Source organism: Balearica regulorum, chromosome 3, assembly GCF_011004875.1.
Source record: "Balearica regulorum gibbericeps isolate bBalReg1 chromosome 3, bBalReg1.pri, whole genome shotgun sequence".
NCBI classification, from domain to species: Eukaryota; Metazoa; Chordata; class Aves; order Gruiformes; family Gruidae; genus Balearica; species Balearica regulorum.
In genome coordinates, this window is record NC_046186.1 from 83,810,563 (window position 1) to 83,827,618 (window position 17,056).

General features: G+C 39.1%; 1 protein-coding gene and 1 long non-coding RNA gene across 2 annotated transcripts in view; one reads left to right on the top strand and one right to left on the bottom strand.

Annotated features, from left to right (window-relative positions):
- Positions 1-426: 426 nt before the first annotated feature.
- HEATR1 (HEAT repeat containing 1) overlaps positions 427-17,056 on the bottom strand; it is a 37,420-nt gene continuing 20,790 nt past the window's right edge. Inside the window, exons 25-45 of the mRNA XM_075748759.1 lie at positions 16,527-16,633; positions 15,309-15,452; positions 14,384-14,502; positions 13,992-14,113; positions 12,394-12,522; positions 11,394-11,624; positions 10,604-10,730; positions 9,602-9,768; positions 8,906-8,952; positions 7,944-8,067; positions 6,951-7,091; positions 6,463-6,752; positions 5,527-5,677; positions 4,848-5,006; positions 3,978-4,112; positions 3,614-3,718; positions 3,352-3,520; positions 2,443-2,597; positions 1,906-2,064; positions 1,077-1,185; positions 427-643 (exon numbers count right to left, since the gene is read on the bottom strand). Coding sequence (XP_075604874.1) covers positions 555-643; positions 1,077-1,185; positions 1,906-2,064; positions 2,443-2,597; positions 3,352-3,520; positions 3,614-3,718; positions 3,978-4,112; positions 4,848-5,006; positions 5,527-5,677; positions 6,463-6,752; positions 6,951-7,091; positions 7,944-8,067; positions 8,906-8,952; positions 9,602-9,768; positions 10,604-10,730; positions 11,394-11,624; positions 12,394-12,522; positions 13,992-14,113; positions 14,384-14,502; positions 15,309-15,452; positions 16,527-16,633 — 2,979 coding nt within the window. The 3' untranslated portion in view covers positions 427-554. The remainder of the gene's footprint in view (positions 644-1,076; positions 1,186-1,905; positions 2,065-2,442; positions 2,598-3,351; positions 3,521-3,613; positions 3,719-3,977; positions 4,113-4,847; positions 5,007-5,526; positions 5,678-6,462; positions 6,753-6,950; positions 7,092-7,943; positions 8,068-8,905; positions 8,953-9,601; positions 9,769-10,603; positions 10,731-11,393; positions 11,625-12,393; positions 12,523-13,991; positions 14,114-14,383; positions 14,503-15,308; positions 15,453-16,526; positions 16,634-17,056) is intronic.
- LOC142601048 (uncharacterized) lies at positions 645-9,602 on the top strand. The gene is made up of 3 exons (XR_012834605.1): positions 645-745; positions 1,629-1,718; positions 9,254-9,602. It is a non-coding gene; the product is annotated as an uncharacterized LOC142601048 (long non-coding RNA).

Here is a 17,056-nt window from a genome sequence, read left to right on the forward strand (position 1 = left end):
CTGGTGTAAAATGGGTGGTGAATTTTTTGGTAAATTCATTAACACAGCAAGCAATTTATTCTTCATCTTCAGGTGAGTAAGTCTCTGAAGACTAAAAAACAGCTTTTGCTCCTGTAAGCTCCAGTTTCTTCTAACTTCCTTTTCAGTATCTTCAGTGGGTTTACTTTTTACTTCCCTAAAAATGAAAGGCAGATAGATACATAAGATGGCAGTGCACTGGTCCAGTGAGTACCACGCTTACACTGTAGCACGGGAGCCCCTCCCCAGGGACAGTAACTGTGTCCCCCAAGCACGGTGGAATTCAGTGAGTCTCACACGCCACACTGTTTGTGCCAGCTATCAAAATTTGCTGATAGCTTGCTTGTTTCCCACTGTTAAGAGCAGTTAAGGAAAAGCGATACAAAAAGTCCCTAGACCATCCAAAAATGATAAAGCCAGATTCTTACAATATTTTATTAAAAAGTTATGATCTTAGCTCTGATAAAAATTAGAATACAGATTGCCTATTACACTTGCACACATGAAGCACATTTTTGAAAATAAAGGGGATAAGCTCAGAAGTAGCTTTGGAGGGGTTCTCCCAAAATGACTTCTAGTTGGTGAATTGTCTTCTGACACTGCTGTTCAACTTCTTCACATTCATCTAGAAAAGAAATAAAGCAGGAATTAAGTAGAATAGTGATTATAAAGCTACCCTAGGAAGGCTTCATCACTTATCAAGGCTAGAACTGTCTTCAAACAGCAGGTATGAAATTATCAAAAAAATATTTTGGCACTGACTCAGGACTTGGGCAAATTATTTCTACTGTAACACTGATCTAAAACATGCAACTGGACAGATGTGCACAGGCTGTACTGCTGAAGAAACTACCGTAATTTAACTGAACTTTAGGAGTGTGTTGGATACAATCCATTTCAGTCTGCATCCTGCACAGTTTAAGCTACTGTATACCAATTCATAAGATTTATAGAAATTTAGCAATCAGCCTGTCTGAATCTTTGAAGTAAGTGGCCCTTGTTCCTTTTTGGTTGTAGGCCAGCTGTCTGCCTGCACTAAAGCCACTTTAGAACATTACCTTCCATGAGCTCAGCTAAGAATGGAATAGATTCTGGTAGCAGGACCAGGTAGTTCTCCTTCAGTTTTTGTGCAACTTCTACCAATGCAAGCAGAGCAGCAAATCGGACCTAAACCAAAACAATAATCTTTGTAAGAAAACAAATATTACAGTATAGTTCCCTGCTTTCTCCCCCTGCTCCCCCCCCTTTCTTTCCACATAAGTTTGTAAGCTAACTTTCCCTACAGAAGGGAATTATTTTTAAGCTAATTTAAACCTTACCATCTGGATTAAGGTAATGTCAAAGGAAAAACAGGTTGCAAGAAGCAGGTATGTTGCTGGAAGTTATTTGATGTAACAGTCTTTAACTTCCCATAACAATGCTACTCTGTTCCACTGTAGCAGGAGGACTCAGCTCAGAACAATGAAAACCCAAGTACTCCCCCTAAATACATACAACCTGCCATACTGGAGTCTTGACAAAACTCTAACATAATAAACAGGTCTGAAGGCTGATAAATTACTGTCTTCCAGTTCTGCCTCTAAAGTGCCCCTTTCTTCATACACAAACAGGTTAGCTCTTATTCCAGCAGCTACCAAGTCTTTAAAATCCCAAAGCACACAGTATGGAAGACGTTCGCACGTGGATATTGACTGTGTAAGGTAAGAGCAGAAGGCCGTGTTGTATACACACCTCTAGAACGTGGGAGTAGCATAGTACAATATCAGGATTTTAATCTAGGCCACTATTTTAGCGATGACTTGGCTAATCTACTTCTGTTTTTTAGGGCGCTGTTCCCATTTTCTAACGCAACAAAGAAAACCCGTTCAAATTCTGATAGCTCTGAACCTTAGGAGAGGCGTGTCTCATTTTCAGCAGGATGTGGTAGTTCAGCGGTTTCCAAAGAGAATCATCTGCCATTGCCACTGAAAACTGAGCTATGCAGGGTATCAGGTGTGCTGTCACTCTTTCCTGGAACTTCTCATCTCCTCCAAGCGTATTTTCTAGCTGTGGAAGAAAAAAGCTTGTCAAACAGATCCAGGCTCAGATAAATCCAGCCTAAAGCAGATCTTCTAGCTTTGGCTTTCAGGTACTCAAGAGCTACATCAAAGAGCATCAGTGGGAAAGCACTGCTCTGCAAGAGCTCAACAACATGCACGAACCTTACAGAATGACGATATTTAGAAAGAGGATAAAAAAAATTAGTAATTCAGAGCCTTAGGCAAAGCAGTTAATACTGTTTGTAGCCCAAAGACAATGAATTAGTTCCTCCCTTTTTGTTAAGGGAGAGGATTGAGGCCTGATAATAAAAAAAAAAAAATATCTTTCAGATGGGGTGGGGAGGTGGGGGAAATCAGCTATGAATGGGTTTGTGTTTGTCAGTACCTGATCAACCAGAGGCATCATCAAAGTTTCTGCTCTTTCCTTACTGAGGAACTTCTGGGTGTCAAACAGGAAGAGCTTGTGCAGACAGTCCATGGTGAATTGCAACAACAGACAGCTCTTTTCTGTGCTGTTCTCAGAGTCAAAGAAAGCTTCATCTACACATCGATCAAGGAGGAAAAAAAAAAAATCAAAAAAATGAAAATACGAAACTTCCCCACAAGATAGAAACAGTGTTAGCTTGTGAATATAGCTAAAGGAGTACATAACATAGTAGTTATGTACTCATCATTCAGAGCAACGAAGTGGATGCAATATGTTATCTGGCTTTTAGCTGATGCCCTAGCAGGTCTGCCACTACTGTTCAGTCAGCTGGGGATAAAAGAGGATAGCCACAGGCTACAGGAGAAGTGCTTGGCCATACCTGTGGATACGGAGGATTTCTTCAGATCACTACAAGTGGGATGGGCAAATAACTTCCCATACAAAAAAGTAATTCAAGTAATACCTATTTTTGCCAGGAAAGCAGAGGAGTCTGAATACACTAGGTAGCATGTAAGAGAAGTCAAAGAATGAGGGGAGAAAAAAAAGAGGAAAAAAATCCCAACAAACAGAAACCAGTCACCATCTTTCCACACAATTTTATTCTCATGGAACTCACTGGGACTCACATTGAAAATTTTCATCTGGTCTCAACTTTGTACTGGCAGCCCAGAGCCCATGGATGAAAAATGTCCTTTGGTTCCATCAAAATAAGAAAGATGCCTTATTTATGGGAGAGGGAAGAGAAACGAGAGGTATGTGCTGCGAAGTAAATCCTGTAAGACTAAACTTTCAGCAATTCTAATTAACCTCTCAGTGATCAGAGTTAGCCTGACAATGCCTCTCTCTGGTTAGTAACTGAGAACTTACCGGTTTTAGAAATGTTGACCTGGTTCAGTGTCTCAGCAAATGGCTTCACTAAATGACCAGCAAACAGGGTGAAGAGACCCTTGAGCTTCTCTGCGATGCAATCTGCTATTCGGTGGAATGTCAGCAGTCTGTCCTTTAGGGTAGACTCTGTTTTGGACCAATCAAAGAGCTGAAAGGGAAAGGCAGATTAGCTCTTTCCTGTACCTGTGCACTGGAAAATACAAATATGCTGATGTAGATGAATTATATTTAAACTTCTTACCTTGAAGAAGAGGGGTCTGAAAGAAGCCTCGGAAAGTTTCATAACCATACTTATTAGACAATCAATAATGTAAGCCTCTGTCTTGCTAACTTCCTCCAAATCATCCTAGAAAAATTAGAAAACATAATTCCAAGTTTGAAATGTAAGAATTTGAGCTTTCAAAGCACCTTTTAATTTTGTCTGTTTCAGACTAAATACCTAACCAAATGTTTTCTACCCCAAAAAGAATTCCAGAGCAGAATATTTGATACCCAGAATTTCAGAGCACATATGCGATGGAAACTACTAACATTTTTTAGAACAGTTGACAGAATTAGCATGCAGAGGTTGAACTGCCTCTGGTCACCCCCCCTAAACAAGCCACCTGGGCGTGCTCCATTCGGAAGTCCAGGGCTTTCATGAAAAATGCCGTCAGCTCAGACTGATGGGAGATCAGGTGCTCCTTCTCCATACCAGCAATGTGCTCCTTCAAAATGTTCATAAGAGGACCCAGGCAGTTCTGCCAAAACAAAAGCAGAGCAATGCAAAGGCAACTGTGACACTGAGAGTAACTGAGAAACAGAACAAGGAAACTGGTTTTTTGCACTTCCCGCATTTACTCTTTAAGATGCTGTCGATAAAATAAATGGACTTTTTCCTGTACTTTTTGGGAAATTTGAGTTAGTAGGATTCCTGAAAAGAGCTTGGTCTCCCATCTCCAATCCTGGAGCTAACAGCTAAGTCTGAAAGGTTTGCTCTTATGAGACAGGAGCAAAGCCTAAATGAAAATTATGACTCCAGTTCCTAGCAGATAAATCAAGGCCTTTATGAATGGGTTCATCTCCCCAGCATTCATCATCTAACATGCTAAGGACATTAAAGTGGTGCATTTCTCCCAGGTCTAATTTTCCTGAATCACCACTGCAGTACAAAAGAAAAGAGACATATATAAAGGCTCTGCTGGGTTTGGCTGGGATGGAGTTAGTTTCTTCATAGCAGCTCATATGGTGCTGTTTTAGATTTGTGAGCAAAACAAGGCTGGTAACATACTGCTGTTTTAGCAATGCAGAGCAGTGCTTGCACAGCATTAAGACTTCCTTTGTTTCTCACTCTGCTGCCCCAGTGAGTAGGCTGGTGGGGGGCAAGAGGTTGGGAGGGGACACAGCTGGGACAGCTGAACTGAATTTTGCCCTGCTTGTTTCTTTTTTTCCTTTCTCTCTAATCACAGTGCAAAAGAATGAAAAAACATCCTTACCTTCCGGGTATTTGCCACTTCACTGTAACACTTTGTAATTGCAGGCAAGAGTATTCGGGGAGAAAGCCTCGTAGCCAGGATAGTTTTCAGTGATGTTACGCGTAAGCTTATCTGGGAAGAAGGACCAAACTCGACCACAATCTTTTCCAAGCAGACAACCTATCAGGAAATCCAGCAAAAGTTAGGCATAATTAAAACAACTCAAGAACTTATTTTACAGTAGTCGTCTGTTGCAAGCGTCAGACGGCAGTTTTGCTGTTTGCAGCACTTGAAGCACCTTGCATTAGGATGTCTGTGTACAGAGCTTCACCGGCTTCAGAAGACAAACACTGAAAAAATGTGCATGTCAGCGGCAGGGGGTCAGATTTACCCTAACTAGAGCTGTTAGATGCACCTTTGATGAGATCATAGATATTACACACTGATCCTTCAGCATTCACCTCCCTTTCCAAAGAAGCAAACTACAAGCTATCCGAGGGAGGAATAGGAGACGCTTTTATATTCTGTATCTTAGTTATCTGTATAAGAAGGAGCGTAGAAGCGTAGTATGTTATGACCTTCCACATAGTTGGCACAGACTCCTATTTCAGTTTCAGAGAGAAAAAATAATCTCTGTAGCTTCTAGGAACTGGGCAGATCCTGTCTCCCTTTATGCATCTGTAGGAGTCAGCTGGCTCACCTGCAGCAAGCAATCCAAGAGATAAGGACTAAGGAAGTGGGGTAATGTTTCTGCAACCTTCAGCAGAGCAGTGATGGCACTCAGCAAGTAAATCTCATTGGAGACCAGCTCCTTCCTATTTTTCAAAGTCTTCAACAGTGCTGGCATCAGCCTGTGAATAACCAAGTGTAAACAGAGAAAGATGAAACCACTGACCATTTGGAGGCACGTTTCCAATCACAGCAATCCATCTGTTAAGCCTGCAGGGACAATTTTCACATGAATTTTTACATGCGTATTTCAGAAAACTCAGTATTCTGGGCTCTTCTGCTGTATTCCATTTTTTCGAAGCTAATGAAGGATATTAGGTGTAGAATCACAGAATCATAGAATAGCTTGGCTCAGAAAGGATCTTTAAAGATCATCTAGTCCACCCCCCCTCGCCATAGGCAGGGACATCTTTCACTAGATCAGGTTGCTCAAAGCCCTGTCTTTAAAGATTTACTGACAAGAAGAAACTTATATTTGTAATGAGATAAAACAGTCTGAAAAGCAACAAGCTAGATGCTTGAATTCTTCTTGAACAGGGATAATAATGTAACACACAGGGTTTCCAACTGTACTGATTCTCATGTTTTTAAATGCAATCTGTTCTACAGTAAAAACACAGAATACGGTCTGACTTTTCTAAAGCCATGAAGACTGCCTCGCTGTTCACAGTCACGGACTCCACCAGGAACTCTTCTGATTATAAAACTCTTAGAATTTCCCCACTGGCTTCTTTGTTCTACAACCAGGAAGCACCTTCAAGCGCTACGAATACCGTTATTCTTATCTACACAAAACACACACATGGGCAGACTGCCACTTGGCCTTCATCAGCATTCCTGCAGTAACGCGTTTCAGTGTAACTTATTCCTGCTGAAGTTGGTTCTGTTAAAAAGAAGCCAACAGTACCTTGGAAGCTGAGGTATTGCTTGGGCTTTCAGTGTACACGTGACCTCAGCTATGCAGAGCAAAGCACTTCCCATCACATTCTTTTCCTCCTTCTCGGAAGAAATCAGATCAATGGCAGTTTTCAGAACAGGTACAAACGGCGCTGGATTTTCTGTGCCAAAACCTTTGCAGAGTAGTTTGAGGCTGAACAAAGCAGTCTGCCTGTTGATGGCTTGCTCCTCCTCTTCTTCCTTTCTTTTACACTGCACAATAGCAATGAGCTCAGGAACTAGCGCTAAGAGCTGCAGGATCTAAGAGGACAAGAGAACACGCACACACAAGACACACAATTAGAAACTCAGAACCTGCAAGGTGACTATGGGCAGGTAACCTACCTCTGACTACTCAAGAACTGCCTGCCAGACTTGGCACTGGTACTTGATGTCTTTACATAGAACAAACCTCTTCCACATCAACCTCTCTCCACATACTTAACCACTTCACCTCACCTGGCTCTTCTGCCACCTTGTGCGCTGCTGCACCTTATTGTTCAAAAGGTCCATTGCCTTACGTCTCACAGATGGGAGCTGATTCATCATTAGTCCCCTAATTACAGGGATGAAGGTTTCTGTTGGCAATAAGGCATTGACCTACAAGAAAACACAAACAAAACAATACCATAAATGTTCTTCCATGCACTGTGACACCGTAGCCTCCAAATAACATAGGCAAACTCTCTTCAACTTCCCACATGGGTTTCAGGATCAAAGAAGAGCGGACAGGGTAGCAACGCTGTATCTGAGACAAGCAAACGAACAAAGCAGGTTCCAGTTACAGTACTTGATGTATGTTCACTGGCTACTAACCAGCCAATACCCACTAGCTCTGAGATTTTCTCAGCAATTCCTTTTGTCTACACTGGTGAGCTATCCCTCCTTAGCCTAAAATACTTCTGGAAGTGCCCCTGTGCATGTACATCATGAAAACTGGAATATGCTTCAAAATAAAAAAATTTTTTTGCAAGCTGTGAGAAGTCATATACTCCTCAGCATGCAATGAGATAGCCAGTTCAATTCTACAGATATACTTCTGATCAGAAAAAGATCAGAAAGAAAAGCATAAGGACTTTTTTCTCTATTTAAATTCCACGTAAAAACATACAGCAATTCCAACAGCATTAGTTAAATCATTTTGTGAGTTAACGGTGGGAAACGCTGCCAAAAGCCATTCTTCTCCACCAGACAGATAGTGAAATGACCGCTTCCAGCCAGCAGAATACTAAGTAGAGGGAATAAGTGTTCCTGATTTTCTTCTGCTTGTTCTAAGCTGTTAGCTGTAGTTATGAAAATTGTTAGAGGAATTTAAACAATGATGCAGCAGGTTGCAGACCATCCAATAAAGATTAGTACTAATCCAACAAGAAATCCTGCAAAGGTTACAACCATGTTAACAAGCAAAAGCAGAAATGTCCCACAGCTAACATGAGGGCTAATGAGACATACTTTATCCAGCATATCATAGGACTTGTTAAGCAGAACCCTCCAAAATTTGGCTGTTGGCTTGTCCACGTTTCCTTCCACAGAGGATGCTACTGTGTTTATATAGTGAAGAACTTCTTCTAATAGCCTAGATGGAAAGAAAGCATCTTTTAGTAAGTAACACCAACACTAACGAAGTCAACTTTATTCCTGGAAAACATAACATTTCAAGAACAGCAACATAAAGGAAAATGAAACACCTAATAGAGAAAGTAGCAGATCACATCTACATAGTAACAAAAGGCAGAGCAATAAGGAAAATTAAGGAAGTCTACCTGGTACCCCCAAATTAGCATCTACATACAATAGTAGTTCTGTTTTTTAGAACTCTACTTTAAAACAAAAACAATCTGGGAATATATAGATGCTTAAAAATAAGTGTTTAAGGAACAAAGCATTTAAGTTCTACAAGCTTATTTGCTTAGCACAAACATAAAAGTTAAGCCTCCACAAAAGAAACCCTCCATTTTGCATCATTGCCTGTCATAACCCAATGACTACAACTGTGATCTGTGATTACTGGTAAATTTCTTACACCAATATAAGGGCACCCGTGAATAACAATTTATTTTTTTTTTCCTACAAATGAAGTGATACGTTTTGCTAAAAATCTAGAATTCTTTTAGAGACTCCATCATCAATAGCATAACAGTTGTGACTAAGTATGTAAATAAACACCATCAGAAGTACAGAAAGAATGGATACTGGATAAAGCAATCTTTCAGAAATAAAAAAACTCCACATCATATTAAAAAAACCTCAAAACAAAACCTAAATAACTTGAATATAGTAAATACTGCTTGTCGCCAAGGACAACATGAAATATATCCTTGGGGGAAAAATATTCTAATGGGACTATACTTAAAAAACTATTCCCATGTTGCAGTAAAAGCTAGAAATAGGAGTGGAGCAGATTTAAAGCATACCTCTGTTCCAACTTCTGCAGCTCTTCTGTTTCTTCACATTCAACTATCTGGTTTAAAAAGGAAGAATGAAAATGCTAAGTGTGAAACCTACATCCCCTCATTAAGTTAATACTCTGGTATAAACAAATTTATTTGTTCTGAATAAAATGTCCACTAAACATAGTAATTCTGAGTTCCCCACATTTGCATTAAGCCATCATTCTAAAAGAAAATATGAGAATCTTAGGCAATACAGTGACAGTAGCAAATACACTTCATTCTGGTGGATGACATTCAGTTGAAACACTGGGAACTACTTCCAGCTAGAGCCACAGCCTAAAATTTCTAACATTTATTTTGTCTTTTCAGAGTTAATAGTATGAATCCCACACCAAACTTGGAGTTACACAGATTGCGAGTGAAATCCCAGACTCCATAAAGCCAGTGGGAACCCACTGGGACCAGAATTTCACTTTGTTACCTATTCATCAGTCACACAAGCTGAATCTATCTGGAAAAGCCTTATTAAAAATAATTAACATTAACGAGAAGTTTCAAAACTGTGTCAATAAAGGTGTCAGCGAGATAGACTGGACAGTGTATTCTTTCATCCCCATTGAATATAAAGCCATACTAAAAAGCAAATGAAACCTCATCTGTTACAGTACGGCACAATTAATTCATGTGATCAGTTTAAAAGCAATCTGCCATTATTACCTTTTTCACAAAACTCTGTGAGGATAAAAGTTGTGACATGAAGGAGACCGACAAGAATTTGAAATGCCGAAGCTGTTTGTCTGAGTGAGACTCCACATTAAAAAGCTGCCCATCTTGATTTTTTAGCTTTGTTTTGCATGTTCTTGACTTTTTTGACCCAGGATCATCTGTTGAAAACATTCACAAAACAAATTTGCAGCCAAGAGGAAGAGACATTTGATTTCTGGTTACAGAAACAAAGAAAAATTGCAGTCAGATGCCTATCAAGGAGTCATTCTGCGTATCCAAAATCATGTCAAAGTTCCCTAAAAGATGCTCTGAAATACCTCAGGAGATAAATTTTTCATTTCAGCAGCCTCAAAAGCAGTAGTGCCATTTCACTGCCATTCCATCTGATCATCTTTATGTGAAGAATCTTATTTTTTCTTGGCACTAAAGCTACAGTATGCTGGCCACAAACACAAGAGACGTTTGAGGCAGGACCTCATACACCGAGTGTCACATACTTGGGAGAACTGCTGTCAGTGTTATTACCTTGTCCTTCCTGGCTGAGAAAATGCATTCAAACATCAAGTATGGCAAGTCCTTCCTTAAAAAGCAACAAACAACCCTCACCCACCTTCCCCAATGCTCTTTGAAATAACAGACTGGAATATTATTAAAACATATTGTTTAATTATTGCTCCACTGTATTGTAGGAGAAAGAAATGAAACTTTAAAGAAACCCAGAAATGACCAGTAGTCCCTGTGATCTTGTCTTCTCTGAATAACAGCTTTTAATGAAATGATTTAATGTAACTTCTAAATGAGGACTACTGCTTGATTCTAAGTGCTCAAATCAATCTATAATTAAAAGGATGAAAAAAAAAAAGTAATCACATCTTAGCCATTTTATTTAAAAAAATGTCATTAGAGTAATTCCATATCCCTTAGTCTTCTGTCTAGAGGAGTAATAAGGAAGGTTTACATGCATTTGCTGTGCTGGCTCTGTTTTGTGGTTACCTTCTTTGTTCTCTGGCAGCTCTGTCAAGTACTGGATTATTTTCATCATGCTCTGGAACTGAGAATGTACATTAAATTCGCAACAGATGGAAATCCAAAATTCAGTGTCGGCTTCCAGAACAGCATCCTGTTTATGGTTTAGAAAAAAAAAAAAAAAAAAAAAAAGAGTTAAAAACCATTACTAACAATGATAAAAAGACTCAAGAACTCCTCAGTGAGTTTGTGAAAATACCATGGTGAGCCAAACACTGCCAGGATTAACACCAAGGGTAACGGCAGCAAGCTTTTGGAGAGAACTTCGCTCCAGATTGTGTAGATAGACTAAATTGTTGCAGCAAAGACTGTATCTTCTTGCTAACTCTTTTAGTTTTCTCCACAAACTATCCTTTCAACTAATTTGAGGGCCTGCCTACACAGAAACATAACAGGGTTTTATCTTGGTCTGTACAGACAGACCAGTATCATGTTTCACAAACACAGTTGAAGAAAGAAAACCCACTTTAAAAATATTGAAGCACTTCAAAATTAGATTATCAGCCCTTCAGGTCAAAGACTGCAGTACAATATGGCCTGATTTATTGTTCAGGCTACAGGACAAAACAATATTGTACCAGCAATACAAAGTATAGCCAGCATCACCAGCAGGTCCTGCTATAGCACGAGCTCAGAGCTCACTATTTATTTTGGCGTAACCAGGGGGCTTATCTTGCACCTTCTTGAAGGCAAGACCATGAACAGACAGGAGGAGATCAGTCTCTTGAGGAAAAAATTGACCCACTAGTCTTCTAACCTTGTCTATGCTTGATGTCGCAGTCACAGTTTTGGTCACATACTGCTCAAACAGCAGCACCAGGAGAACCCAGAGGAACTTCTTTCCTCCCACTGTGGTGATCAGCTGGGCCAGGATCGGCAGGCGGCGGTGCTCTGGCACATGGGGCAAGGCATCCACAAACACGCGAATGATTTTAATCACCACCTCTTCCACACTTCCCGAGGACTCTGACAAATCACTGTCTTCAGCCTATGTACAGACAGGAACCGCGGTTCAAACAAGTTCTTTCTTGTAAATTCAGCAAATGAGAGAAATCACTACATGCTTTTCCCAAAAGCATAATCTCAAGGAAAACAGAAGTGCTCCAAAAGAAACAGTTTTCAATCACACAGTTCCTTTTCAGTGTTTAAGGAAGATGCTTCAAATGAAATTTAAAAAAAAAGAAAGAAAAAAACCCCAAACAAAATAAAACCCAAAGAAAAAAAAAACCAAAACAAAACAGTTACTTGGCATCAGCTGAAACAAACAGGATGTTTTCAGGGAAAGCATCCTTCTGAAAATGTTGCCTATAAGCCTGATAGGGTCTTGGATTCAAGGGCCTAGTAAACATAATACAAGTAGGCCACATGATCTCAGGTAAGTAACATTAGGCTCTCCTCACATGTAGTTAATTGTGTGTGCCATAAAAAAATTGTCAGAAACTTGTGATGGCTGCTATGAAAGGTTTAAAAAAACCCAAACAATAAGCCACAAACAACTTGATTTGTCTAACAGAGATCTGCAAGAAGATGCAAAATGTGCATACATACCATTAAAAAATACATGAGGAAATCCCAAAACCTTTCAGCCCATTGTGAGAATATTCTTTTTTAAATTAATTTTTTACATAAGAAATGTATATGGTATTTTTCATGTTTAAATCTATGAATGACTCTAGAATTCAGATTTACTATACTTAACTAATAATCTTATTGTTCACTTTTCCTCCTACTCCTTTCCATTAAGTAGACAACTTTACCTGTATAAGAGCAGGAATAACCATCTGCACTGTCTTATTAATTACTTGGAATGTGTAAGTATCATCCAGACGCAAGACATTTGCTCCCATGAATGTAAAAATGGGCATAATGTTGTGGAGAACTTTATCCTGGAAAAGACAACAGATAAGATTAGTTTGCTTTTTGAACTGTGTTGCTCTGAATATTATACCTTAAGGCATTTCTCCTTCTCACAAACGCCTCTAGATTCCTATAAAAGAAAACGAGAATCATTAGTATCTTCCAAAATCTCCACTAACTAATTTTACATGTATAGTGTCCCTTAAAGCTACTCACTACATGATTGTTAGAGAAACCGAGATACACTTCTACGCAAGTAACTAAAGAGTGGAAATTGAGAGTTTAGTCTGATGAAATACCTTGTACTCTTCAATTCAGTGCCATGGTAGTATAGCAAAATCAGTTATGGGGAGATTTGCGGAAGCACAAATTTGAGTGTGGCACAGATTCCAGCAATTTTCAGTACCTTTCCTATCTACCCTTTTTATATTTGTAAAACATCTGCAGTACCTACAGTCATACAATGGAAAGCAATCACGCTCATTTTAATTTTTGGCTTTTTTTGAGGCATGAGATCTTAACCACAGTAATTAATTTCAAGAGGGCTGGTTTAGAGGTGTCACCTAGCTCAAGAGTTAGTTTCCTAGATTTTGCCAGAACTCAGAACAGGAAGTTATGGGTACCTCTCTCTTTCAGTTTTAGTGAAAGGAGTGTTTTAGATTTAAAAAGAGAGATGAAACTCATACAAATTATTTCCTTGTATTCTGACCTTGAAAATCTTGTAAGAGCCAATATTAATGTAGAATAAAAGCTCAGTTCTATTGCAGGTGATGGCAGTAAGATGATGGCAAAGAAAAATAACCCCAACAATAAAAAAGCCAAACCCTCCACAAGTTTGTCAAAAACATTCCAGTTTTGCCTTTTGGGAAAAACGTCATCTTCCTGAACGTGTGGAGAAAGTAGTGAGGTAAAGATAAAGGTGCAAACTGAGTTTGATACATCTGGATACATTTTGCTGCTTTTATAGTTTCAAAGCAAAAGAATCTTACTTAGAAGAGTGAGTGTACAGTCAAATTTCAATCCATAGAAGACAAGACCTGTTTCTCAGTCTATTAAAATCAGACCAACCTGGTTTTATCATCAACTACAACTACATTTCTCAGTGTTGTACAAGATAGGAACTTGTAGAGTACATGTGCTATTGCACTAGATGTTTTCTCTCTTGTATATAAAAGGTCAGGGGAAAGAAGAAACAATGCACCAGAACTTTGACAGCAGCAAGAAGGTGAGGCAGGGCTGTTGTCAGAAAGCTTCTTCCATTTCTAATGGGCTTCATTGTGAGTCATAAATGACTAGTGACCAATGCATCAAGGCAGAGGTTTGTTTTCAAGTAAAATGGAACAGAAAGCCCTAAAAGAGCAAACAAAACCTGCCAGTTTTGTCTCTTGCTCCTTTCAGGAAGTTTCTCCCCATAGAACAGCTCTATATGTTCTTCACTCTTCCCAATATTTGGAACCTGAAGACAAGAGCCGACACATACATTTCAGGTCCTACTTACAGGAAACATGCCAGCAACAGCACCAAGGAGAAGTAATGCATGGTGGTGTGTCTGGGGCATTTTAGATATCCTGATGCACTGAACTATCACTTCCACGTTGAATTTTTCTTTGTCAAGGATATCTGCAAGTAAAAAAATATTCACTGATGAATACTTTAATGGTCAACAACACAGGAATAAAACCAGTACACTCAAGCACTGGTCTCAATTTGCAGACCATACCTAAGGGATCTACAAAAAATTATTAAGAAGGCAAAATTGTATACCCTATAAAAGAACCTATTTCTCCTCAAGAATTCAGCGTGCATTCACAGAAGAAAAACGTTAGAGGCCATTGTTCTAATGCTGTACTGGCGAGAGAAGTACCAAGAAATGAGTCTGGCAATTTTTACCTGCTGGGATCTTGCCACCATCCGAAGACAATTTCTGACAGATGCTTAGCAGGCAGCTGAGGATTAGCTGCTTTGTATATTCCATATTTTCTTCTTCTGATGCCATAGGTTCCAGACACCTATACATTTAGGAAAAAATTTAGGAATTGAAAAAGGAGACAGAAAAATAAGTGACCAAACTATATATTAAGATACAAATAAGAAACTGCAATCTTCATTCTACAGAACTTCTAAATTGAGGCTTCTAAAAAGCATTTGCCAAAAAGCGTCTCTTCTTTTTTGTTTTCAAATACATGAACTGGTCAAATAAGACATTTATCAAAGCACTGTCGGAGGACTAAGATGATTACCTGAAATATGACTGCCAGTCTATGTAAAGGCAAGGCATAAAGAAAAAAAAAAGAAAAAAAAAGAAAAATACCCAATCTCTATGTAAACTTTCCTACGTGCCTGGAGATAGGGCTGGCAGGAAAAGCAGTAGTTTCTTCGGTTGCACTGGATGAAGGCTATTCCAGAATGTTTTGGGAGGAACTTTAAAGTTTAGAGTATTATTATAATGGCTCTGCAAAAGACACAAATCCTGTCAATTATGCCAGTTTTAGCACAGGTGTCATCCTTCTTAGCTGTGCCAAGCCCTCCACCTGAGAAACAAAGTCTTCACATAAGAAGCTATGCATCAGGTAACCATCTTAAAAAGCCCACCACATTGTTTACAGGGCAAAAAATCTGCAACAACTTCCCATTCCCTTCATCTGATGTAAAAGAAGTTCAAGTAAAGAAGGCAAGCTAAGCTACAAAACATGGCAACAAAAAAGCTACGAAACACGGCAACAAAGCACAGAGAAAGTCGCCCACATTTTAATGCTTTACAGTGTCTGCTGCAGAAGAGAAAGCTCAAGGACTCGTGTTACAGAGGCACAATTACCGGCTCAGCAGGTTAAAAAGCGCAGGTACCAACGCCTGCGGACGTCTAAGTTTCTTCTTATGCTGCAGTAACTCCAGAATAAGCATAACCCGCCGCCAGCTGAAGTGGCTTGCTTCCGGGGCCAATTCCGCATCTTGAGGCTTTCTAAAAAGAGAAGACAAACAATCAGGACATACATCTGCCAAGAAAATAGTACGGTGTTTTGGGGAACAAGCACACACATAAGTAAAAAAAAAGAAACTTTCTTTCACATAGTAATATCCTTTACTGCATCTCCTGGGAGAGGTGGCAATGTGTGGGCTTTTGACTGAAGCACCAACACATTTTAAACAATCAACAGAAAATCCAGAGCAAACTTGAAAAAACAAACAAGTATAGCATGCCTTCTGTGTATACAAAAAGTCTACACAATGAAGCAGATTTCTCTGGGGAAAAAAAACAAAGTCTATTACCAAATAATTGTCCAAATACCGATCTGCTTGCCATCCCGGAAACTTGCGTCTTCTTAACTACTCGTTGTCTAACCACTGACTACGCAAGCAATGGGGGTGTGTGCAAGTGCATGTTTTTATGAACTCTGACAGTTTACAGATGGATCAATCTAATGGGTGATGATTGTTAAAAAAGGTCAAGGAAAATAAGAACATAAGAACATCTATTCTACGTCAAACAAAGAAAACCAACTCAATATCCTGTTTCAATAGTGGCTGACAGCCGATGCTTAGATGAGAATAAGTACAGTGGACAAAACATTCCTTAAGAGAATGGAGAGAAAAAACAAGATGAACAGTTCTAAAAATAAATTAAGATTTTAACTGAAAGAAAATACTGTCTTTCAGACAGCTAACAAGAACATTTTGATGAGTATCTTTAGATTTCAGCCATGTGTATGTAATTTGTCATACATATTTATTACTAATCAAGTTTAATACCTACAAAAATGAATCTTGTTCAACTGTGTCAAGCCAGATTCTACAAGAGCAAATGCCAACATTAAAAAGTACGGGGAAATTATTATTTTTTTTTTTTTTACTATAGTTCCATCGGTTCTCAAACAGCTATGCGGGTTGGTTTTCTCCTGCCAAAAGTAGCTCAGAGTTATTTTACTGTGCAGGGGAAAGGATGCTTATGCTTTCAATACAAACTATACAACATAGTAAAACAAGTGGCATTTTCAAACTGTACAGATTACATTTTTTTGATTTCTAGTTATTTTACCTCTGTTGCTGCATTTTCTGCCTTCTAGTTTGCTGAACAGTGGCCAGACTATTCGTTTTCTCAGGTGGCTCCAGTTCTCTGACCATCTGCTCAGCACACACTGAAATCTGAAAGAAAGAACAGTAACGCAAGTACCAATGAACAATGTGTTATCTCACTCATCTATGCCTCCTCCTTTGTTTTTAAACACATCCCTTTCATGCACATATGGCTATATAATCCATATATTCAAGTCATATCACCACAGTCTCTGAATGCCTGTCCTACTTGTAGTTCACAACAAATTGCTATATGAAAGCTACAATGAATGTATTTTGGGAGAAGTCTCCTCCTAAAGCAGTTCTTACCCAGAAAATGAAAACCAGTGCAGCAGAAAGAAGTGACTTCCGCTGAATTCATTCACATAGTACAGAAAATGACTGATGCATGTCTTTTAAAGAAAAATCTTCTAAAAACAGTCACTTAACAAACTTCTTATGCCATTAACGCAACTATATTATGTGACAAATAGTTTTCAATTCCTTTCATGA